Source organism: Ursus arctos, unplaced genomic scaffold, assembly GCF_023065955.2.
Source record: "Ursus arctos isolate Adak ecotype North America unplaced genomic scaffold, UrsArc2.0 scaffold_4, whole genome shotgun sequence".
NCBI classification, from domain to species: Eukaryota; Metazoa; Chordata; class Mammalia; order Carnivora; family Ursidae; genus Ursus; species Ursus arctos.
This window is the reverse complement of record NW_026623056.1, coordinates 42,777,548-42,801,895: the sequence shown is the minus strand read 5'-3', so window position 1 is coordinate 42,801,895 and position 24,348 is coordinate 42,777,548. Positions and strand designations below refer to the sequence as shown.

At 42.2% G+C, this 24,348-nt stretch overlaps 1 protein-coding gene across 1 annotated transcript in view; it reads right to left on the bottom strand.

Moving 5' to 3' along the window:
• The window catches only part of MYH15 (myosin heavy chain 15), a 152,541-nt gene that overhangs the window by 50,032 nt on the left and 78,161 nt on the right, over positions 1–24,348 (bottom strand). Inside the window, exons 27-31 of the mRNA XM_026492845.4 lie at positions 23,955–24,344; positions 15,419–15,545; positions 8,688–8,806; positions 5,889–6,085; positions 1,973–2,322 (exon numbers count right to left, since the gene is read on the bottom strand). Of these exons, the coding sequence (XP_026348630.3) occupies positions 1,973–2,322; positions 5,889–6,085; positions 8,688–8,806; positions 15,419–15,545; positions 23,955–24,344 (1,183 nt within the window). The remainder of the gene's footprint in view (positions 1–1,972; positions 2,323–5,888; positions 6,086–8,687; positions 8,807–15,418; positions 15,546–23,954; positions 24,345–24,348) is intronic.

Below are 24,348 nucleotides of genomic sequence, written 5' to 3'. Positions count from 1 at the left end.
GCGGGCCTTCTTGTCAGAGCCATGTCAGATTCCACCTGCCTTAAGGCCTTGCTGCTGTTCCCTCAACACTACCTTCAGTATAAAAGAAAATAAATCAAAAACCAATGCTTGAAGAGAAATTTCTTGCAAGGAATCCCTACACCTCCAGGAATCACTACACTTCCAGCAATCCCTACACTTCTGGTGTAAGTGCTTAGCTTTTGACAACCGTGGCTGCCATTCTGTCCACTGCCACTCAACACCAGGATGGGAGCTGAAAGCATAAGCTGATGTGTGAGCCCAGATTGACCAAAGAATCCAAAGGAGGTCAAGAACTTGAGGGTTTGTTGTTAGCTTCTCATGAACACAAGTCTTTGACAAAAAAAGGCATCCAGCAGCGACAAAATCTCCACTGTTAAGTATTGTTACTGTCAGTTCTGCCTCTTCATGAAAGAAGCTTCTAGTAACTAAGAGGTGTGGAGTAGGGCCCAGTAGCTCCAGGAATTACCCACTGTCCAGTTGTGGTAGAAGGAGCTCAAGAGCTTGCCTGCTCCCCTGGTTCCGAGATCCCTGGCTATGATGTGCTGTGACAGAATTTTGAAAATTTCCAACACCAAACCCTTTAGATGACAATTCTTCTGTATTGAACCCTTCTCTTACAAGCCCTCTCCAGAAGAGCAGTTCCCCAAAGAAAACTCAGGGCAGTGGTTCTCCACTCTGACCATACCTCAGAATCACTTAGAGAGCTTTTGAAAAAGACTTCTGCCCAAGCCCCAACCTAGACCAAGTGTGGTTCTCAGACCAGCAGTGCCAGCCTCACCGGCAATTTGTCAGAAATACAAATTCCCAGACCCCGCCCCAGACCCAGCGAATCAGAAACTCTGGGGATGGGGCCCCTGCCAACCGTTTGAACCAGGCCTCAGGTGGTTCGGAAGCAGCTGAAGTTCTCTGACCACTGTTCCAGCACCTCTCACGTGCCCAGTCTCACTGAGCATGGACTATGAAGGCCAAAAGAGAAGCAAGATCCATTTATGCCTCCAATAGTAATGAACTTGCTCCCGAGGCATCTCAGGCTTTTAATGCACATCATTCGTGGTGCTGGTAGAAGGAGGCAGCACCTCAAAACGTAGCAATTCATTACGTTAGCCCAGCAGTTTCATCTCTAGGAATCTACCCCTACTGAAACAGCATCACATGTCCACAAGTATATGTCCAGAACGCATAGTATACGATTATTTATAATTGTGAAAAATGGTATCTAAACTGAATGAGGTCTAGTTAAATATGTGGTGATCATCCTTACTACAAACCACTCTACAACTATCAACAATCACTGGCAAGCCTCCGTGTACAGACGTGCAAAGAGAATCATGAGGCACGTGGGAGGTGGCAGAGCCCGTAGGTAAGTGTGCACAGGCGGGAGTCAGGCGGCCTGGGCTCAGATCTCACGTGGGCTTTTGATCGACTGTAAATTTGGACAAGTTCTTAATCATACACGACTTCACATAATCTGCATTTTTCAGACAAAGAAGCTAACACATAAGACTGTTCTGAAGTTAAATAAGGAATGGTTATGTATACAACAGAGCCTGACACATGGTGTAGGCTACGGAAATATTTGGCAAATTAGAAAATATATTGATAAATGAAAAAATAAAAGGTGTAGAATACTGCATAATTTGGATAATACATGCATGCATATATGCCTGGGAAATCTTGGTAAGGGTATGGATGATAAAGAAATTCTTAATAGTGGCTTTCTTGACAGAGGGAACCTGGGGCTAAGGTAGGAAAATAGTCTTTTATTTTTAGAATTTAATAAAAATAATAACTGTAGTTTAAAAAAAAAGTATTAAAAATGGAAAAGTTAAAATCTGAGTGGGACCTTGACAATGCTGAGGTGTCTGCCCATGGACGACAACCTTGCCCTTGAGGCCAGGGCTCCCCCACACCTCCTTGCTCCTGCTCTGACTCCAAGCCCGGCTCAGAGTACCTTGGAGATTCTTGTTCACCCTCTGGAGGGTCTCCTGGCTCACAGCGCTCTCCTCGTAGGCGAGCCTGAGCTTGAGGAGCTCGGTGCTGAGGGCGCGGGCCTCTTTTTGAGAGGCCTCCAGCATGGCCCGTGACTCCTCCTGCTTCCGCGTCCAGTCGTCCAGGCGCTTGTGCAGGTGCTGCTGCTTCTGGTCCAGCACAGCTGCTGAGGAGCGGGCCTTCCCGAGGTCGGACCGGGTGTCCCCCAGCTCGAGCTGCAGCTGGTGCCTGGCCCTCTCCAGGGAGGCGTTTCTGGCGTTTGCCGCCCCCACGGCTTCGGCGGCCTCCTGCAACCTCATGGCCAGCTTCTTCCTGAGAAGGGGAGACCCCAGCAAATGGCAGGTGCAGCTGCAGCCCTCAGAGAGCTCACCCAGTGTGTCCTGGATGAAAACCAGTGCTTGGGTACAAAGCAGGGAGGCCCCTGAGGCTGGCTGAATGGTACCAAGCCAGAGCAGCTCACGTCTGAAAATGAGCTTTTGTGCCTAGAGAACCCAGCTGTCTGCTGACCACCATCTTCTGGCTCGTGTGTGCGATTTTCCCCTACCCTTTGCCAACCTGGTCTTGGAACTCAGGATCTCTAATCCTGTAAGCATTTGCTGAACCCTAAACCCCCTATCAGCGGCACAGACCTTATCGATGACTTCATTAAGACAGGGGAGAAAGACGAGATCGTACCGAGCACTCCACCCGCAGTCACCAGTCGTTAAAAGTTCCCAGGTACATCTCGTCTTTAAAGATGCCCTTGCTGCACTGTTTCCAAGCACCATTCTTTGGTTCTCTCCCGCTCATTCTCTCTCCCCTTATCATGTGGCCCCTAAACAGCCCAACATTCTGTCTTTTCTCTGAATTTCTTCTGCACCTCAGCGGCTCTTCTCAGATTTATATGCTCAAGTCCATCCCACTGTTATGCTCACTTCACAGGGGCGACTCCAGCCCCCGCTGTTGTCCCTCCAGCCTCCTCTGAGATGGAGTGGTTTATTAGAGTGCTTCCTCCACCGCCCCCACAGCGCAGTGCCCTGAGGCTTTCTAACGGATGAAATGTGTTCTCTTGCTCTCATCTCCCGCAGGGATGCCGGCAGCCCCGTTCTTACTCGGTCATCACACTTCTTAGGTGAAAGGTACTGTGCGTACCAAAGCTCTTTCTGATCTACTCTTATTAAACAGAAAAAGATCCTCAGGAATGAACATGTGCCACACAAGTAGCCCATCAGACCAATGCGGTCATAAAGCCCCCTTTTTGGTGGAATCCTGCAAAAACCAATCTCTGCTCTGTATCCAGGAGGGATCTGCGCTCTAACAACTGCTCCCTGCTCCTTGGCTTTCCAACCGTAGTAACTTCACATCTTTGCTTCATTTTCCTTAAATGTCAAGAGATTTTTTAAAAAGATTTATTTATTTGAGAGAGAGCGAGCATGCATGCAAGTGGGGGGGAAGGGAAGAGGGAAAGGGAGAGAGAGGGAATCTCCCGCAGACTCCCCGCCAAGTACGGAGCCCTGATCCCAAGTCCCTGAGATCATGACCTGAGTCAAAACCAAGAGTCTGATGCTCAACTGACTGAGCCACCCAGGCATCCCAAGAACAGCTGCATAGTGACTATAGTTAACAATCCTGTCTTTGTATTTGAAAGTTGCTGTGAGAGTAGAGCTTTAATGGTTTCACCATAGCGACAACAAATAGAGGATGTGTTAAACTAACGACATTAAAGACTTTGCAATATGCACATATATCAAATCATCACATTGTATAACCTAAACATATTTAATGGTATACAGGAGTTTGTGGCCCAGAGGGATCTAGACTTTGTCCCAGCAAGACAATGTCAATATATATACAAATGTCAATTACATCTCAAAAAAGCTGGAGCAAAAAGGAGATCCTGATGCTTTACTCCACCTAAAACAGGGGTCTTATAAAATAATTACATGTATTTTAACTACTTTAGAAATACTCAGTTGGTACCAGAAAATAGTGATTTTACTTTGGGTGACCAAATGTGCAGAAGGACTAAGGACATGGGGCCATCAGCGCCAAAATCAGCAAGCCCACAACTTCATCGGGCAGAACAGACAGTTGCTCACCCTCATTTCACTGATAATATTGTCTACCTTTCATACCAACTACCATTCGTTCCTCAGTTTGCCAACCATAAGTTCTTATCAGTACTAGAATCTGCAAGATGTGAAAGATTAAGAAACCAAATCCCTATTCTTGGGAATGTGAAATTCAGAAACAGTCAACTGGGTCTCAGGTGAGCTTGATTCAGCTAAACTAACTCATCCTGTGAAGCCAATTAAAAAAAAATAGAATCCTAGTGTTTTGTGTTTTTTGTAGTTCTGCCTCCCTAGAGTGTAATATAGACAACACTTTATTTATTTGATATTCAATTAAGTTTTGGGGCGCCTGGGTGGCTCAGTCAGTTACGCAACCGACTCTTGATTTTGGCTCAGGTCATGACCTCGGGGTCAGGAGATCGAGTCCCACATAGGGCTCTATGCTAGGTGTGGAGCCTGTTTAGGATTCTCTCTCTCCCTCTGTCCACCCTCTCTTACCCCTCCAACTCTCACACACGAGCTCTCTCTCTCTCTCTCAAAAAAACAAAAAACAGTAAGTTTAAAGCAGAAGAGTTATTCAGATATTACCATGTTGTCCATTATATTCTCAGTACAAAAATCTGTGAGCTCAACAAATCCATGTGGTCGTAAACAGTCTATAAACTTTCCCTCTTTTCTACCCCCCCTGTAAACACCGTGACTGGTAGGTACTTTCACCTGCATTCTTCCATCATAGCAGGAAAAAAAAAAAATCTTACTTTAGAAGCAAATGCCCTATTTCCAATGTGAGGAGCCATTTCAGTTCAAAGCCCCATTTTTCTGTGGCGAAGCATTTTTCAAACATCGACCACAGGTATTCTTAGTATCCGTCATCCCAAAGCCCTTTTTAAGTTACTGCAGCTTCAGAGACGGATCACTGGGTACCCCTCCAGGAACAGGACATAGCGACTGTGGAACAAGCGCACAGCCATGTCTCTCAAAGATTTAGGTGAAGAGCTGAAAAACAGTATTTTTGGTTGAAACTAAAGAGAACTGGATTGATCTGCCCTGAAGTTTCGCTAAGCTGCCAAGCCAGGGCCACAATGTTCTGCGTAACCCTTCACTGACTCTAAAGCTGGGCTTGGCTTGACACTTTCTCTCAGATTGACACAGTCCTTTGATCTCTGAACAAAATGCTTCCGTTCTACAGCCTGGGACCAGGTCTTGATTCGTCTAGGCCCCAAGCTCCTGCAGTTCCTGAGAAGGACTTCTAAAGCCTTTATGTAGTGTTGGCTGTAAAACTGACGTCCTAACCTTAGAGGTGGTCTGAGGCGGACTTCTTTTCAAAGAAACTTTTGGCCCTTAAGGCACGACGCCAGATCCTAATATGTTTCCAGCCATCTCTGTCCATCTTCACAGAGCGCCTTGCAGTCTCCAGGTTGTAGACCAGAGACATCCTTGACTTTCACGTGTGGCACGTGCACACACACACGGGAGCGATTATCTTGCTGTTATTACGAAGCACGGGGTTCTCCGGGCGAGCCCATTTCCCAGCCCTAGCTCCAAGTCACGTCTTCTGAGAAGACTTGGCTTGTGCCTGAAAGAGCCTCCTCTCTTTCACCAGGACCTCTGTCTAGTTTTTATTACTCTATTATAATTGTTATGTTTTGGCCCCAGCAGAGCATGTGCTCCTTGCCAGCGGTGGCTGTTTCAGCTTTGGTCTTGGGCTTATTCACGCACTGGTAGCCATTTGTTCAATGTCTACATGAGGCCTTTAAGACACGGCCACTCTCCCCGTCCCCTGCTGGATAACTACCCCTGGGTTCAGGTGTGCCTTGCCCCACTCACTTGGCCTCCTCCAAGTCCTCAGTCCTCTGGGCGATGTCGTCCGCATACTTCACTCTGCACCGCACCATCTCTCTGTTGCCTTTGGAGAGAGCCCGGAGCAGCTCGGCCTGGGCCTCCCGTTCTTCCTCATACTGCTCTTGGAGAAGGTCACGGTCACGCTTGGCTGACTGCAGGGCCTGGGCCAGGGCACTCTGGGACTTCACAGACACAACACGCATTAAAAAAGGGCATCGCTACCGTTAACAACGAAGGGCTTGGAGGTGACATCTTTTATTTTTTTAGATAAGGTTAATAACAACCTGCCACAAATTCAAGCTGAACCTGAACCTAGTAAGATAATACCAGGGAAAGAATTTGGGACGAGAAAGGATGGAGTATCTAATTGCTGCTGTTACGACGGGGAGCAGTGTTCTATTTCAGGAAATGCCTGCCTGACTATGTGGCCTTCAGCAACTGGCAGGTTCTGGAAATAGTGGGGAATGCAAAGGTAGCAAGAACATTCCCTATCATTTAGGCAGGAAGAGTCATAGCTAGCACTAGCCAAGATTGAGATCTTATTTGGACTAAAAAGGATCACTGAGATTTGGTCCAGCTTTTCATTCATTGATGAAAAAACAAAATCTTTTATTTCACATGTAAATCTCTGAACACTATCGCTGATCACTTTAAAACAGCACCATCCAATAGAACTTTCTATAAATGAAAATATTTTAGGGGCACGTGGGTGCCACAGTTGTTTAATTGTCCAACTCTTGGTTTTGGCTCAGGTCATGATCTCAGGGTTGTGAGATGGAGCTCTGCGCCAGGCTCCCTGCTCAACGTGGAGTCTGCTGGAGATTCTCTCTCCCTCTCTCTTTGCCCCTCCTGCTTGTGTTTGCATGCGCGCTCTCTCAAATAAATAAATCCATCTTTATTCAAAGAAGAAAATGTTTTATATATGCACCATCCAATATGGTAACCATAGCCCCATGTACCTATTGGACACTCAATATGTGCTTAGTACACTGTGGGGTCACAAGTGAATTTTAGTTTTAATTTAAATAAATTTAAGTTCACACAGCCCCCTGTGGTGCAGTAGTGGCTACCGTGGCTTTTGGACAGCAGAGCCGAGTTTAGTGAACATTTCTGTCACTTACATGGTGGTCTGGTTAACCTAGAAGCATCATTCCCAAGAGGGAACCCAGTCTAGTGGGAAGAACCCAGTCTAGTGGGGTGTGTGCCGGTCCTCATGGGTCCTTTCTGCAAATTAGGAAAAAGCATCTCCTCGGTCCGTGGATGCAGTTCTGGAAGCACAAGGCCTCGTTAATGGCAGCCTCAGCCAGACAGCCTTGGGCAGCTTTGACAGAACAGCAACAATACACAGTGACCCTGAGAAGGACGCAGGTTTTGAAATCCAATAAAATTGGCTTTAAATTGTGACCCTACCCCTCTTATATCTTCATTGAGCACCTGTTCGAGGCATTAGTGTTTACAGAAGTGAGATGAAGCTAAAGTCTTTGCCCTAAGGAGCCATAAAGGGGTGAGAGGATACATAAAATTAACATATAAACAAATTAAATGTTAATGCTGACAGCAGTAAGGGACTAGAACAGAATGACGACGCCGGATCTTTGGCTCCTTCACATCACTGCGCAAAGGCCTTGAGGAAGGGCCCGAACACCGTGGAAAGAGCGGCCATGAAAGTCCTATGGCAGGAGCAATGGTGACTTGTATAAGAGGCAGAGAGGAGGCCTGGGCAGCTGGAGGGGAGGAAATGAGGGAAGCAGACGTCTGACGTAAGGTCGCAGGAGGAGGCTTGAGCCAAAGCAAAGGGGCCTCTGAGGCCAGCTGGAAGCCACTGGGAAGTCAGCCAGAGAGATCTTCTAAAATCTAAATTAAGTCATCTCACTACAGGCACCGATTCCTTCGCGCTCCACTACTAGCTATATGACCTTGGGCATGTTATTTTTCTTCTCAGAGCCTTGGTTTCTTCATGTAAAAAGATATAATTCTACCTGTTCCCTAGGACTTATGTGAAGATTGAGATAACATGAGAGAAGTATTTAGCAGAAGGTCTGGTGCACAACCATGGTAGTCATTTAAAAACATAGGTATAATATAGAAAATCAGGAGAGTGGAGGGAATGGAATAAAATATTTAAGAACAGAAGTCTATAGTTTCATGACCTGCACCCCAGACTAGATGCCTTTGCAGGGAGATTACCTACAAGTGAGGCGCTGTGGGGTGTCAGTAACAAGGTGCCTCGAAGATGAACTAAGAATTAACTTGACATATCAGAGCTCAAAGGATTTCTCTTTCACCTTAGTCACTCTGCTTCACCTTAAAGGGCCACTTTCACTGGCGTCACCTGCTAGCAACATTATATATCCTCTTGGGAAGAAGTGACCAGTATGTATAGGTTATTGACAACTTAAAAGTGGTCTCGAACTAAGCCAGCCCCATTTATATCATTCTGGTCTCTTATTTAATTCCACTTCTTGGTGCAATTCAGAATCAAAGATCCATAAAGAGCCTCGCTGACTTCCTGTTCACGTCCTAATGCAAACGGAAATACACAGTTTGCCTGCTCTAGCTAAATCTGACAAACCAGACAAGCAATTTGAGTCACTGAGGAAGATCCCTCAGTGATGACGTTGCTTCCTGGCACATACACGGTCCACCATGTTCTTTTTCCCATAACTTCAGGGGCCCTTTCCTCTCTTTTATAGGAGGAGATACTGAGGCTGACCCATCGAGCACTATTTTTTTTCTTTTTTCACACACAGGTGAGCTACTGGCGAGAAACAATAGATGCCTTACTTTGGATCCCTCTTCCACTTGCCCTTTCAGCTCTTCCATCTGCCGAGTGAAGTTGCTCTTTTCCCTGGAAAGCTGGTTTACGAGAGCTTCCTTTTCTTCCAACCTCCTCAGGAACTCTCCTGCAGAGAGATTTCACAAAGTGAGCTAATCACGCCTTCCTCCCCATCCACCGCCTTCTCCCATAACTTGTTCACTTGAAGGACAACCACCATGACTCCTAACACAAATTTTTAATATTTAGCAAGGGTCTGAGAGTCCAGTTATCAGCAAAGCCATGGCAATGATATGTTCCCGGATGCACGAAAGAGCCCTGATAAAGAACTGATTTTTAGCTGTAAGTTTGGGTCAATAACAGGTAGTACGAGCTACCATATGCTGAGTCTCTTCTATGCAGCAGGTGTTACTATCCAGCTTCATTTCCACAACTCCTTAATTATCCACTTTACAGAGGGGGAAACAGGGCAACTAACTTATATCTGATTGAGACACAAACATTTATGGCCAGTAACTGGTGGAAGTAGATTCAAATTAAGTTTTTAAGCCTGAAAACACATTCCTTCTGTGTTATGCTCCCTTGTTTATTTTATGTGGCTCTAACAATTTCTGACTATATAATCTTTCGGTGATTACAACTTCTTTGCCTCATCTGTAAAATGAGGATAACAATAAAAAGTTGTTGGGGTGCCTGGGTGGCTCAATCGGTTAAGCGTCCGACTCTTGGTTTCGGCTCAGGTCATGATCTCAGGATCATGAGATCGAGCCCTGTGTCAGGCTCTGTGTTCATGGCAGAGTCTGCTTTAGATTCTCTCCTCTCTCTCTCTCTCCCTCTGACCCTCACCCCCTGCTTGCACACTGTCTAAAATAAATACATAAAAATCTCTAAAAATTTGTTAATGGAAATTAAATGAATGTGTTTTGTGACTAATGTGTTTTCACCAATGTGAATGTGTTTTGTAGACTAACTGCTAAATAAATATTAAAAATAGTCATAAATAGTGGAGGATAGGACCATGACAGGGAGTAATTTCATTATACAGTAGTCTACCCTCTCTGTCTCTTTTGCTGGTGATAGGACAGCAATGCCTTGGTGATTAGCAATGGTACCAAATCCTGAGCCAATCGTGGGCAGAGGCAGTTGCTTCTATAGGGTAATTAGTGCTACACTAAAAGCCCACAATATTTGTGACCCTATACCTCTTACTATAAGCAAGTTCTAAAACTCTAAGCATTATAAGAAAGCATCTGTTTGGGCTAAAGCGGCAATTCTCAAACTTTTGGTCTCAGAAACACTTTATATGCTTAAAATTTATTGGGGACCCCACAGAAATTTTGTTTACATGGATTTTACATTTAATAGATAACATATTTGAAATTAAAAGAGAAATTTAAAATGTGTATTAATTCATTTTCAAACAATAAAAATCTTAACGATGTGTTAACATGTTGACCTAAACAACAATTTTTTAAGAGGAAAAACTATATTTTCCAAAAGTACAAAACAGTTGGTGAGAAAAATGACATTATTTTACATTTTTATAAATCGCTGGCTTAATAAAAGCTAGATTTTCATATTTGCCTCTGAATGCAATCTATTGTAAAACACTGTTTTTATTGAAGTATGTGAAGAAAATCTAGCCTGTCACAGATACATTGGAAAAGGGAGATGTATTTTCATAGTCTTTTCAGATAATTGTGGCCATTACTTCATACTACACCAAAAGTCAACAAATAGAAATTTCTCAAGGGTTAGCTGCAATATGTTCCTCTGTCACATTAAAATTCATGAGTCTATCTTAAACTCTGAATGGATCTTTCACCCACAAATAACTGTATAACATCATGAAGAGGTGATCTGAAAACTATGTGTTCACTGAATTACCCAGACCTCCCAGAATGTTGACACATTTCATACAATATTTTAAAAACATGTTTGTTAATATCACTACTGATCTCATCAGAAAAGTCTTTAAGAATTGAGAGCATCAGGCTCATGATGGCATATACACATTTTCTAAAATCTGATTTTTGCCTAAAAGCTCCAATTTTATTACTGGCAACAAAGAATGTCAGTTGTTTTCCTTGAAGCAAGAGGCTCACTTTGTTCACTTTTGAGAAAATATTTGCTAAATATCTGAGTCAGTACATAGTTTGTCAATTGTCCTTTTAAGTAAATAGGATGTTCCCTGAAAAAATCTGCTAGCTCAGCTCAGAACTTAATCGTCATTTGTGTGTCTTCATTGGAAAAGTGTCTGTTCATATCTTCTGCCCATTTTTTGATTTGATTAGTTGTTTCTCGTGTACTGAGTTTGAGAAGTTCTTTGTAGATCTTGGATACCAGTCTTTTATCTGTAGTGTCATTTGCAAATACCTTCTCCCATTCCGTGGGCTGCCTCTTAGTATTTTTAACTGTTTCCTTGGCTGTTCAGAAGCTTTTTATCTTGATGAAGTCCCACAAGTTCATTTTTTCTTTTGTTTCCCTTGCCTTTGGAGATGTGTCATGAAAAAAGTTGCTGTATGATGTCAAAGAGTTTGCAGCCTATCTTCTCCTCTAGGATTTTGATGGATTCCTGTCTCATACCGAGGTCGTTCATCCATTTGGAGTTTATCTTTGTGTATGGTGTGAGAGAGTGGTCAAGTTTCATTCTTTTGCATGTAGCTGTCCAATTTTCCCAGCACCGTTTATTGAAGAGACTGTCTTTTTTCCACCGGATGTTTTTTCCTGCTTTGTCAAAGATTAGTTGCTCAAAGAGCCGAGGGCCCATTTCTGGGTTCTCTATTCTGTTCCATTGGTCTACGTGTCTGTTTTTGTGCCAGTACCATGCTGTCTTGGTGATCACAGCTTTGTAGTATAGCTCGAAATCTGGCATTGTGATGCCCCCAGCTTTGTTTTTCCTTTTCAACAATTCCTTGGCGATTCGGGGCCTTCTCTGGTTCCACACAAATTTAAGGGCTGTTTGTTCCAGTTCTTTGAAAAATGTCATTGGTATTTTGATCAGGATGGCATTGAAAGTGTAGATTGCTCTGGGTAGCACAGACATTTTAACTATGTTTATTCTTCCGATCCATGAGCATGGAATATTTCTCCATCTTTTTGTGTCTTCTTCAATGTCTTTCAAGAGTGATTTGTAGTTTCTAGAATATAGATCCTTTACATCTCTGGTTAAGTTAATTCCAAGGTAACGTATGATTTTTGGTGCTATTATAAATGGGATGGATTCCCTAATTTCTCTTTCTTCAGTCTCATTGTTTGTGTATAGAAATGCAACTGATTTCTGAGCATTGATTTTGTATCCCGCCACATTACTGAATTGCTCTATGAGTTCTACTAATTTGGGGATGGAGTCTTTTGGGTTTTCCATATACAGTATCATGTCATCTGCGAAGAGAGACAGTTTGACTTCTTCTTTGCCGATTTGAATACATTTTATCCCTCTTTGTTGTCTGATTGCTGTTGCAAGGACTTCTAGTACTATGTTGAATACTAATGGCGAGAGTGGGCATCCTTGTCGTGTTCCTGATCTTAAGGGAAAGGCTTTCAGCTTTTCCCCATTGAGAATGATATTCACTGTAGGCTTTTCATAGATGGTTTTTATGAAATTGCGGAATGTACCCTCTATCCCCACACTCTGAAGGGTTTTAATCAGGAAAGGATACTGTATTTTGTCAAATGCTTTTTCTGCATCAATTGAGAGGAACATATGGTTGACTCTTTTTTTGTTGATATGATCTATCACACTGATCGATTTGCGAATGTTGAACCATGCTTGCATCCCAGGGATGAATCCCACTTGGTCTTGATGAATAATGCTTTTAATGTACTGTTGGATCTTATTAGCTAGGATCTTGTTGAGAATTTTGGCATCCATATTCATCAGGGATATCGGTCTGTAGTTCTCCTTTTTGATGGGGTCTTTGCCTGGTTTGGGGATCAAGGTAATACTGGCCTCATAGAATGAGTTTGGTAGTTTTCCTTCTGTTTCTATTTTTTGAAACAGCTTCAGGAGAATAGGTATTATTTCTTCTATGAATGTTTGGTAGAATTCCCTGGGGAATCCATGAGGCCCTGGACTCTTGTTTTGGGGGAGGTTTTTGATCACTGCTTCAATCTCTTCCTAATTAATCAGTCTGTTTAAATAATCAATTTCTTCCTGTTTCAGTCTTGGTAGTTTATAGGTTTCCAGGAAGGCATCCATTTCTTCCAGGTTGTTTAATTTATTGGCATAAGTGAAATAGGTGAAGGGGATTAAGAGCACTTACTGTGATGAGCACTGAGAAATGTACGGAATCATTCAATCACTACTCTGTACAACTGAAACTAATATAACACTATGTTAACTACACTGGAATTAAAATTTAAAAACTTCATAAAAATATAGAAGTCCTTTATGCATACTTCTTATTTTGTCAGAGAGAATATTAAAAAGATATATACTTGGGGTCAAGATATAATAAAATTAATTTTCACTGCTTCATTAAGGACATTCTTAACTTTTTTTTTTCGAACTGTGAGTACGTATCAGGAAATATAATGATTAATAGTATAGTGTGGTGCCACTGTCCTGATGCACGATGAGACTCCGGTAGTTTTAATGGTCACTGCTTTTGCAGCGTCAATATAAATGGCAAAAGAACTTTAAAAAGCAATCACTTTAACCTCATAGGCCCCCTGCAAGGATCTTGATGGTCACCGGTGTTCTGTGGACCAAACTGAAAATCTCTGGGTGACAACATCATATTGAAAAGGAGTCTGAAGAAATGTCAATCCACTAGGGGGTTGAGACTGACATATCACGTATCTTACAGAACAAGCGCCCACTTAACATGGCTTAATTGAGCACATTTACCACTGGTTTGCTTTGAAAGCAGAGTGTGATATGTTGACAGGGGACAGCATGAGACTAGTGGTAGTGGCAAAAAAGCAGCAAAAAATTTGGAACATAGACTCAGTGAGGGGAGGGGAGGTTTGGATAGGTATATACTTAAATTTGAATTCACACAAAGCCAAAAGGTGAAAATAAGAATTAAAGGAAGGAAGAAAAGGTCCTCCATCCTGAGCAGAATTATCACCTCACACCCACTTTCACTTCACTCACTTACCCACTAATTTCCTCATCAAAAAAGTGAGTGGAAAATTAATGCCAATAACTAGGGGGAGGTAGGCAGTGCCTATCACAACAATTTGTACAGCACATCATTCAGGACCCGACATATGGGTATTCTCCAGTCTTGTCACTGGACTGTGGAGCCCACAGACTACACCCTAAACGGCAGGGATCCAATTGGGGATTTTGTGACAAGGCCGAGTGTCATACACCGTGCCCCCACTATCAGAGTCCTATTCAGTGTCCCTGCTAGAACCAAAACACGTTCTCCTGGGTTTCTAGGGTTATAGTTAGTTTTGCCAGCCCATTTTAAGTTAGCTTTAATTCTAGAGTTAGCATCTAGAAACAGGTGCCCACTAGCAGAAGGATGCGATACAGTCCAAATGGTCTTTATTCCCTTTTCAAAGTGTGTGCCTGGGCATCAAGAGTATTGTTTATTTTCATTGACCTAGGAATTTGGTCTCTGGAAATACATTCCTAAAAATAATTCTAATTACAGAGAAACATCTAGCCACATGCTGTTCATAGAGAAACAAGTTAAGCTACAAGGGAAGGTTAAGTAAGCCATAGTCCCTCTACTTGAGGGAGAAGCAGCCATTATAAATAACTACATATGCAAGATACAAAAAAAACTTACGACAAATTGAAAAAGAAAAAACCCAAATAAATTGCCACAATGTAAAAGATTGGGAAAAAAACCCCACAAAACACACAAAAAAACTATCATTAGTAGCCGATAGTAGAGAATAAACCGTGAGACATTTTCCTACTTTTTATTTATCAAATGTTTGTGCAGCACCAATAAGTGGCAGGCATTGCTCTAGATGATTGACACACATCACTGAATAAAACAAAGCTTACATTCTTGCAGATGGAGACAGACAAGTAAGCACATTTGTCATGTCAAGTATGTAGTTTGTTTGAAGGTATTAAATACTATAACAAAGAAGCACAGAGAGAAAATGGGTTGAGAACAGTCAAATGTCACCTTCTCACCAAGCCCTATACTGACATCCCCCAGATATCTGCTCGATTAACCCTCATCTTCAAGTCTCTGGATGATTATTAGAGTATTCCAGGCAGAGGAAAAAGCTAGGGCAAGCCCCTAGGATGCGAGTGTGCCTGGTGTGTTAAAACAAAGCAGAATGAGAGACGGGGAAAGTAGTAGAAGAGGTCAGAGAGATAATGAGGGGCCCAATTACACGGCCTTTGTAGGCCATTGTGCAGACTGTGGGTTTTACTAAGTGTAAAACAAAAAGTATGGGTTTATTATTGAAAATTAGAAAAAAATGCCTGTTTCAATGAGGTCGACATTATAAAAATTCATGTCTTACAGGCTGTTTGGACAGCCCCTGCCATCCTTTGATCTTGACAGATGCTTCATCCAACTGCATATTGCTTTTCTCCTTCCTGAAGGAGAGCTGGGCAGAGCCTCCCAAACCAGCACCGAGGCAACCCTCACCAGACAAGAGTGTATCTGTGGACAAGGTTAAATCAGAGGTTGCATTGCTCCCCTAGAATCTTTAAACGCTCACTCCATTTCAGTGCCTGGGTGATCATCTCAGTCATCCCTCCACCAGGCTGCTGGGACTGAAGCTCACTCACACCCAAAGCAGCCCATTTACTTACCATTCTCACTCCGTAGCTTTGTCTTCTGTGCGTTCAGCTCATTTGCCAACTGAGTCACTTCATCTAGTTTTGCATTTGCTTCCTTCAAGCGCTCTTCATACAGACCACAGAGCTTCTCGGAGTTAGCCTATGAGTTGAGAATGAAGGGCTGGATATGGTTCATGGAGGCCATGCTGAATTAGCTGCATAAGAAAGGGGGTGTGGTGCCTGGGACCCCTGGGCTCTCTTCGGCTCTGAAGACCACAGCTAACATTTGGGAAACTGTATCTTTTAATTTCAGCAAACACAGTAAAGTCAAGGTCTGGGCCTTTAAGCGTCCAAGCTTCTTAGGCTATAGGTGTCATGCAGAAAGCCAACTCTCTGGGTATTGTGACACTCTCTAGAATTCTTTGCTCTTCTGAAGAAGGAAACATGCCAAATACTGATGAAGTACATATCACTTCCTGACATTATATTTAACCCTCTTTCTCTCCCACTAGAATAGGTTTCATGAAAGTAGAGATTCTCTTTGATCACAGATAACCCCTTAGTGCCTAGAATAGTGTCAAGCACATATGAGAAGCTCGATAAACAGTTGGGGACATGCAGAGGGGAGGAAAGGAACAGGGGAAGAAGGAAGGAAATCCAAAGGGCTGACCAAGCAGTACAGAAGAAAGTAGATAGATCCGAGCTGCAATGGCTTAATGACGGAAATCTGAACTGCGAAAGCATCTGCATCCTCTGGATCACTAAGGCTGCAGGCTCGAGGCAACCCTGTTGAGTTAATTCTAAACTCCAATTTCTCAGAATGGGTTTTTCGTGCTTGGTGGAAAGGATATGCCATTTGGCCTTTGTACTTCTACCTGATTTAAGTAACCAATCTACCCATCAGATTTCTGCCAGACCCTGGAACTAATGCTAGTGACTTTGAGACTCAAGATTCTTAAACAGGACCAAGAGCTGCCAGACATAAAATGGTTGTATCCCCGTTATCTAGCTGTAGTTTGCATCCTTGTTATTAATATGATCGGAAGTTACATTGGTGGTTCTATAGATCCATAGTTCTATAGATAGCTGTTTGTTTTGCTCTTTGCATGTATTAAATCTCAATCCGTAGAACAGTCCCATGAGATCTTTGTTTCTACAATGAGTGCTACTGAAAAGGAAGAATTAAGACAATAAAGAAGGGATCACACCAATGGCATTCCAAGAAAATGGTGATGCATGTGAAATCGGATAGTAAGCCTAATAGTCTGAATGTTTACCTAATTTGTGGTGATGTAGCAATGGCGAAGGACCAGACATTTAAAAGATGCCAGGTTTAGTCCTCTGAAAAATCCCTGAACCAGCAAAAACCTTGGAGACCTCCAGCTAGAGCCAACTCTATGTTGAAGATTATTCTCTTCAAGCTTACACTAGTGACTATTCTAAACTCCCAACGAAAAACTACCAGATTACATCTTCTTGTATCCCCATGGCAGTGTGCAGTGCTTGACACAAAATAGGTACTTAATAAATGTTTCAGACAATCAAATTATTGCCTGAGTGAGAGATTGGCCAACATGCCCACTAAAGTTTACCTAGAGGTCATATTCTAGCTTTCCTTCTAATCTCCAACCCCTTTTAACTTGGTCAAGATATTATCCACTGATGAGCAAACAAGTGAAGAGCTAAATTGTGTGCATGCTCCTTTGGAGGCTGAAGAGGAAGGTCATGGAGTTCAAGTTCGAAGATGTTCTACAGCACACCCAGGCTTGCTGGTGATTGTGCACCTACAGTTGGCAGAGATTCGATGGCCAGCTTCTCATACAATGTCATCAGCATCACATAGGTTAGAGCCCTGAAGTTAAATGTCAGGCACACTCAAATATCCCTTCTCCACTGGCTACTAGAAAAAAAGCTATTGTAGTGATAAATCTAACGGTCTTTAGATAGTCTGAGATCTCTAACTATATTTCGAACGTTGAATGTTTGCTCTCACTCCTAAAAGGAATTTGACAAAGTTGGCACACTCTTTTTTTTCATCAAAATATCCCTTAAGAGTCCAGATTGACTCTGTTTTATAAATGAGAAAATAGAGTCAGAGAGGCTAAACACCTTGTCCAAATTCACACAGCTGGAGAGTGTTGGAATTGGGATTTGCACTGATAATGGCCTGTGCAGAGGCAAGGAAGAAACAGTAAAATACTAGATTCCTAAGTATCTGCTATATAAAGTAGTAATGACAAAGGGAATGTGACATTGACATCCTAGTTGACTCATACTGTCGAGAATCCTGAGTGCCGGAAGAAACTGGATAAAAATATGATAACTATGTGAACCATCTTTATTTTATGTTGTCTCCGATAATAAATGACCCATTAACTGGGACAGGAAGAACACATCCAGGTGTGAGAAATGGCGCTTCTGTTTATGGCCCTCAATATTCTACGCTTTGCACCTGCTTGCTGAGGGTGAAAGAACACAGAGCTCTATAAGACAACTTAGTCAATGGTGTGTGGAAATGGCAAGCAAAGGAGCCAGAGAATCCCCAGTTTTTAAGAGACTCCTGTGTAGTAAAGCCCAGCTGGGCTGTGTATGTGTGCAGAGTAGGCAGCCACCTGGGCAGACAGAAAACGCACTTGCTCGTAGGCACAGCTTCATATGGTAGGTATTTCGTGGGCAATGTTAACCACTGGCAGAGTGTTTCCAATTTACAATGTATTTTTTATAAGCAGGATCTGCAAAAGACATTGAAATTGTTTATCTAAAGGTAGCCTACACAGGGACATATCATTCAAATGGGTTGTAACATGATGGTACAAATTCAAATTTAAGCATAAAGGATAGACACTACATTTTCATACCAGGAAAGAAGAGGTTAATGGAATAATGTACATTCATCTTAAAGCTGATTCTTAAAATGCTGCCTAAGAATGCTGTCTCCCAGAGATGCAGGAACCAATGGGAATTCAAAATAATCAAGATAATTGTGAGATTGCCCATAACTTCTAAATTTCCCTGGGCTTCTCTGTCAGCATAATATACTTTTTGAAAATGCTTCAGTTCCCACTGTACCAGTGAGTATTGGCATTTCTGGCATTATAATTCAGGAAAAGATGAAATAAACAATTCAAGAGAAATTTCAGCATAACGTATATGCCTATGAGAGTGAACAGAATCAATTTATCTCACCAAGAAATATTTAAGGCAGCAGGAGAATGTGGCCACCCACCAACATAAACAAAATTGGGGGTTGAGGCCCATCCCTACCGTAATTGTATGACCTTGGATAGTCACTGAACGTATGGGCCACAGAATTCCCAAGAGGCATATGTAAAAGTTAATGCTAGTACTTGTGTATACAGGTTATGCATATCACGTAGTGAGTCTGAGTAAAATAAGACCTAGTTTCTGCCTTAGAGATGCTTTCTATTTAAGCAAAGTTAAAAGACTATATAATGCAGTAGTACAAGAGGGATCCCAAAAGTGCTACCGTGATTCTGAAACAGATAAAGTTTTAATATGGAAAGTTGAACTGGAGCATTCCAGGGAGAGGGCTTAGTTTGGAAAAGGCATATTGGTGGAAAAAGGACACTTGGTGGAGGGCAAACCTTCTAGCTTGGCTGAAATAGCAGGTCCATGAAGCAAAGTAATGGAATCTAAAACTGGCAGGGTAGGTTGAGTCGGATCACGGCCATAGGGTACCTTGAAAAGCAGCAGTTTGGAGTTCACTGTTAAGCAGGGACATGATTCTATAAAGCCATGTCCAGAGATATTCTTACAGATACTATATAGGATAGATTTTAAAAAGAAGAAGAAACACTAGAAGCAAAAAGGATAATTTAGGAAACTACGTTACTAGTCCAGTTAAAAGGTAATGAAAGTCCTTCCTGCATGTGGGAATAGAATGGAAAACTGTAAGACAGTGAAGAATTGACCTGCTGTAAGAACTGATTGGAAAGCAAAGAACGAGAGAGGGAACAAATAATTACAGGCTTAGAGCGTGGGTGATGGGAAGAAACGGTGCCAGCAACAGAAATGTCCACAAGAAACACCAGATTCAGAAGAAGGTGATGAATTTGCTTTTAGACACAGTAATTTGAGGAAAGGAGGCATTACTGATCTTTGAAAGAACAACTTAAGAGAATACTTTTAAGAAAAGCAGGGGTAATAAAAGACACTGCAGAGGCTACAGGATTGAGGAGGTAGTGAGGCAGATATATATCCGCTGGTGGGAGCTAGCTTCCTAAGATGGCCTCCCCAATGTCCAACACCCTCTGGTATTCACACCTTTGTAAAGACCCCTAGCCTGTGACTTATAACGGAATCACTCTACTGCACACTAAGTCGGCCTCGCTAGAATTATTGCAGCTTCTTAGTTTCTTGTCGTACTTGCTCTTGCGCCCTAAACTGCCTTGTAAGAAGTCCAAGTCCCCCATGGTTGCCGTGCTGTGAGGAAAACCTTGCTAGCCACATGGCAAGAGAGGTTTCCAACTAGCCCCCAGCCGTTCTAGTTAGCTGTCCCAGCCCAGAAGTCAGACACGAGAATGAATAAACCTTCAGATGACTCCAGTCTCAACTGCCATCTGAGCTAAGCCTGTCAATCCCAGAACCAAGAGAGATGATAATAAATTACTGTTTGAAGCTACAAGGTTTGGGGATGATTTGTTATACAGCAATAGATAAATGGAACAATACTCTTTGGTCAAGGAGACAGACGCAGATATAGATAGACTTTACTTTCCTCCTCCTAGTATCTGAGGAAACGTCTTTCTTATTTTGGTTTGTTTTTGCAGTGGGTGAATAATGGTTATGTGGAAAAATATTTTATTCTTTGGGACAAGAAAGAAAGAAATAGATGAGTATAAGAAAAATATAAGGTGAAAAGAGAAGTTATACTGAATGGTCTTGATCTTATCAGGTAGGTCTTACCATTTATTGAAAAGGATTTAGAAAGTCAGGGTTAGAATCTAAGGGAGGATTTTGTTTAAAATAAAACAGTGAATTAGAAGAATAAAGAACTTCTGAGCAGCAATGAAATTCTAGAGGAAATTGGAAAGTATGAAATTCATATCTAATTAGTATGGATTTATGGTGAACCTATCAACAGTTTTATGACTATGACTTCCTACTAAGATGTGCAGAAACAGAAGAATTCCTGAGGATAAACAAGAGGCACAGTAGATTATAAAGAGTAAGGATTCTAGAGCCTCATTTGGGCTGAGGAAAGCAAATGAAGCCTACTGGGGATGGAGAAAGAATGCTTTCATCGCCGAAAGAAAGACGAGTCCACATAAACGGCAGAACACAGAAGAGACAGAGGAGAGAGGACTTAAATCCTTACTAGATTTACATTCTAAGACAATTAGGGGTGGGTCGCAGGGATAGTGGAGAGAGAGAGAAAGAAAAACAAGGTGGTTGTGTTTCTTTCTACTTAATGAGGTTTTTAAAGGGAATTAATGCTAAATATTTGAGAAGTCACTCAGTCTCTCTGAAGAAATACCACATTTTTCTGGCTATGGCCCATGCAAGTTGAGCTTTATTATTGGTTTGTCTCTTTCCCAGATAACTTTACAAATTCTGCTCACAAGGAGAATGTGACTCTGGCTACAGGCATACCTTGGTGATATTGCATGTTCAGTGCCAGACCATACAATAAAGGTAATATCACAATAAAGTCAGTCAGTGAATTTTTTGGTTTCCCAGCGCTCATAAAAGTTAGGGTTATACTATACTGTAGTCTATTAACTGTGCAATGGCATTGTCTCTAAAAAATGTGTATGCCATAATTTAAAATGCTTTATTGCTAAAAAAAATGCTAACCATCATCTGAGCTTTCAGCGAGTCATAATATTTTTGCTGGTGGAGGACATTGCTCAATGTTGATGGCTGCTGACTGACCAGGGTGGTGGTTGCTGAAGGTTGGGATGGCTGTGAAAATTTCTTAAAGAAAGACAATGAGTTTTGATGCATCAATTGACTCTTCCTTTCATAAATGATTTCTGTGTAGCATGTGATGCTGTTAGGTTGCATTTTACCCACAGCAGAGCTTCCTTCAAAATTGGAGTCAATCCTTTCAAAACCTGCTGCTGCTTTATTAACTAACTTTATGTAATATTCTAAATACATTGTTGCCACTTCAGCAGTCCTCACAGCATCTTCACCAGGAGTAGATTGTGTCTCAAGAAACCACTTACTTTGCTCATCCGTAAGTAACAACTCCTTATCTGTTAGAGTTGTATCATGAGATTTCAGCCATTCAGTCTCATCTTCAGGCTCCACTTCTAATTCTAGTTCTCTTGCTATTTCCACCACATCTTCAGTTACTTCCTCTAGTGGAGTCTTGAACCTCTCAAAGTTATCCAGAAGGATTGGAACCAACTTCTTCAAAACTCATGTTAATGTTGATATTTTCACCTCTTCCTATGAATCATGAATGTTCTTAATCTAGAATGGTGAATACTTTCCCAAAGATTTTCAATTTACTTTGCCCAGATCCATCAGTGATTCTGTTGGATCTGTGGCAGCTATAGACTTAAAAATGTATTTCTTAAATCATGAGATCTGAAAGTCAAAAATGACTCCTTGAACCATGGGCTGTAGAATGGCTGTTGTGTTCGCAGGCATGAAGACAATGTGAATCTTATTGTATATCGTCATTAGAGCTCTTCAGTGACCAGGAGCATTGTCAATGAGTAGTAGTATTTTGAAAGGAATCTTCTTTTCCAAGCAGTAGGTCTCAACTGTGGGCTTCAAATACGTGTTGTCATTCAGGTTTTGTTTTTCCATTTCTATAGTACAGGCAAAGTAGACTTAGCACAATTCTTAAGGGTCCTAGGGTTTTCAGAATGGCAAATGAGCATTAGCTTCAACTTTAGCCCCTAACAATAGAGTTAACCTGTCCTTTGAAACCAGGCATTGCCTTCTTCTCTCTAGCTATGAAAGTTCTAGATGGCATCTTTTTCCAATAGAAGACTGTTTGTCTACATTGAGCTTCTTTGTGTAGTGTAGCCATCTCCATGAATTATCTAAGCTAGATCTTCTGGAAAACTTGCTGCAATTTCTGCATCAGCAACTGTTGCTTCACCTGGCACTTTTATATTATAGAGACAGATCCTTTCCTTAAACTTCATGAACAAACCTCTGCTAGCTTCAAACATGTCCTACAGCTTCCTCACTTCTCTTGGCCTTCACAGAATTGGAGAGTTAGGCCCTTGCTCTGGATTAGGTTTTAGCTTAAGGGAATGCTGTAGCTGTTTTGATTGCCTATCCAGACCACTCAAACTTTCTCCATTATCAGCAATAAGTCTGTTTCACTTGCTTATAATTCATGTGCTCATTGGAGTAGCACTTCTAATTTCCTTCAAGACTTTTTCCTTTGTATTCACAAGTTGGCAAACCATTTGGCACAAGAGGCCTAGCTAGCTTTTAGCCTGTCTTGGCTTCTAACATGCCTTCCTCACTAAGCTTAATCATTTTTAGCTTTTGATTTAAAGTGAGAGATGTACAACTCTTCCTTTCGCTTGAACACTTAGAAGGCATTTTAAGGTTATTAACTGGCCTAATTTCAATATTGTTGTGTCTCAGGGAATAGAGAGGAGAGGGAGAGAGATAGGAGAACGCCCAGTTGGAGGAACAGTCAGAATACACACATTTATTAAGTCTGCCTTCTTATATGGGGCATGGTTCCTGGTGCCCCCAAAGAATTACAACAGTAACATCAAAGATCACTGATCATAGATCACCATAATAAGTATAATCATAATGAAAAAGTTTGAAACTTTGTGAGAATTACCACACTGCGGCACAGAGACATGGAGTGAGAAAATGCTGTTACATAAATGGCACCAATAGATCTGCTCAATTTAGGGCTGCCACAAGCCTTCCATTGTAAAAAACACAATATCTGGGAAGCCCAATAAAGCAAAGCTCAGTAAAAGATTGTATGCCTGTATTCATTCTGCTTAACTTAACATAAGCCTTCTCTCAAACACCAGAAGGTAGGATGGCCATTACCTGTGATCTGATCCTAGTCATTTGACAGAAAGCTTGTACTATATGGATTAATGGGCTCAGCAAAGAAAGAGCATGTGGTGAAACTTCCTTCTAAGTGCTGGCTGGTTAAAGAGATGCCAGAAAAGATGGGGGGGGGAGGTCTCTCCTGTTAGCAAAGCTCTTTGTGTCTACCATTCATGGAGACAAACACTAGAGTGTGTGAGCCACCCCCCAGGAGTGTTCCCAATTCAAAGCCATTCTTCAAGAGAGACACACCACTCACATAACTAGTGGCTTCACTTTCCAGTCTACTTATTCATGTCATCACCAGAAAGACCCACAAGAAACATGGACTGGAACTCCAATAAAACCAGAAGCTGCTGTCAGGCTACATTCAGGTGATAGCCACATGATCTTAACAATGCCCACTGAAATTAAGCCTGATCTAGTCAACCTAAAGAACTGTAGCCTCCATTAGCAAACACCTCAAGTCATCAATCTCTTTTATTTTTATTTTTCTTCCCCTCCCCCACCTACTTTCATGTTCCGAAGTCTGTAAGGTGGACTTAGGAATGTTTACCTTAGCTCTGGTCATCTGCTCAACATTGGTCAGGAGGTCATCCACTTCTAGCTGCAAGTCGCTCTTGTCTTTTTCTAATTTCTGCTTGACCTGTTGTAAATTTTCAAGCCGGCCCTGGAGCTCGGCCAGGCTGTCTGCATGTCTCTTCTTCAAAGTGGCAGAAGTTGCCTCGAAGTGCAGTGTAGCCTCTTCCATGTCTCGGCGAAGCTTCTGGAATTTTGTTTCCTGTTTCTTAGTTATGTCCAGCTGAGCCAAACTGGTGCCTCCTGCTTCCTCCAGCCCCTCCTTCAAGTCTTCCAGTTCTTGGGTGAGGTCAGCTCTCGCCCTCTCCACCTTGGCTCGAGTAGTCCTTTCAACTTCCAGTTCCCTTTTTAAAGCCTGTGTCTCTATCTGC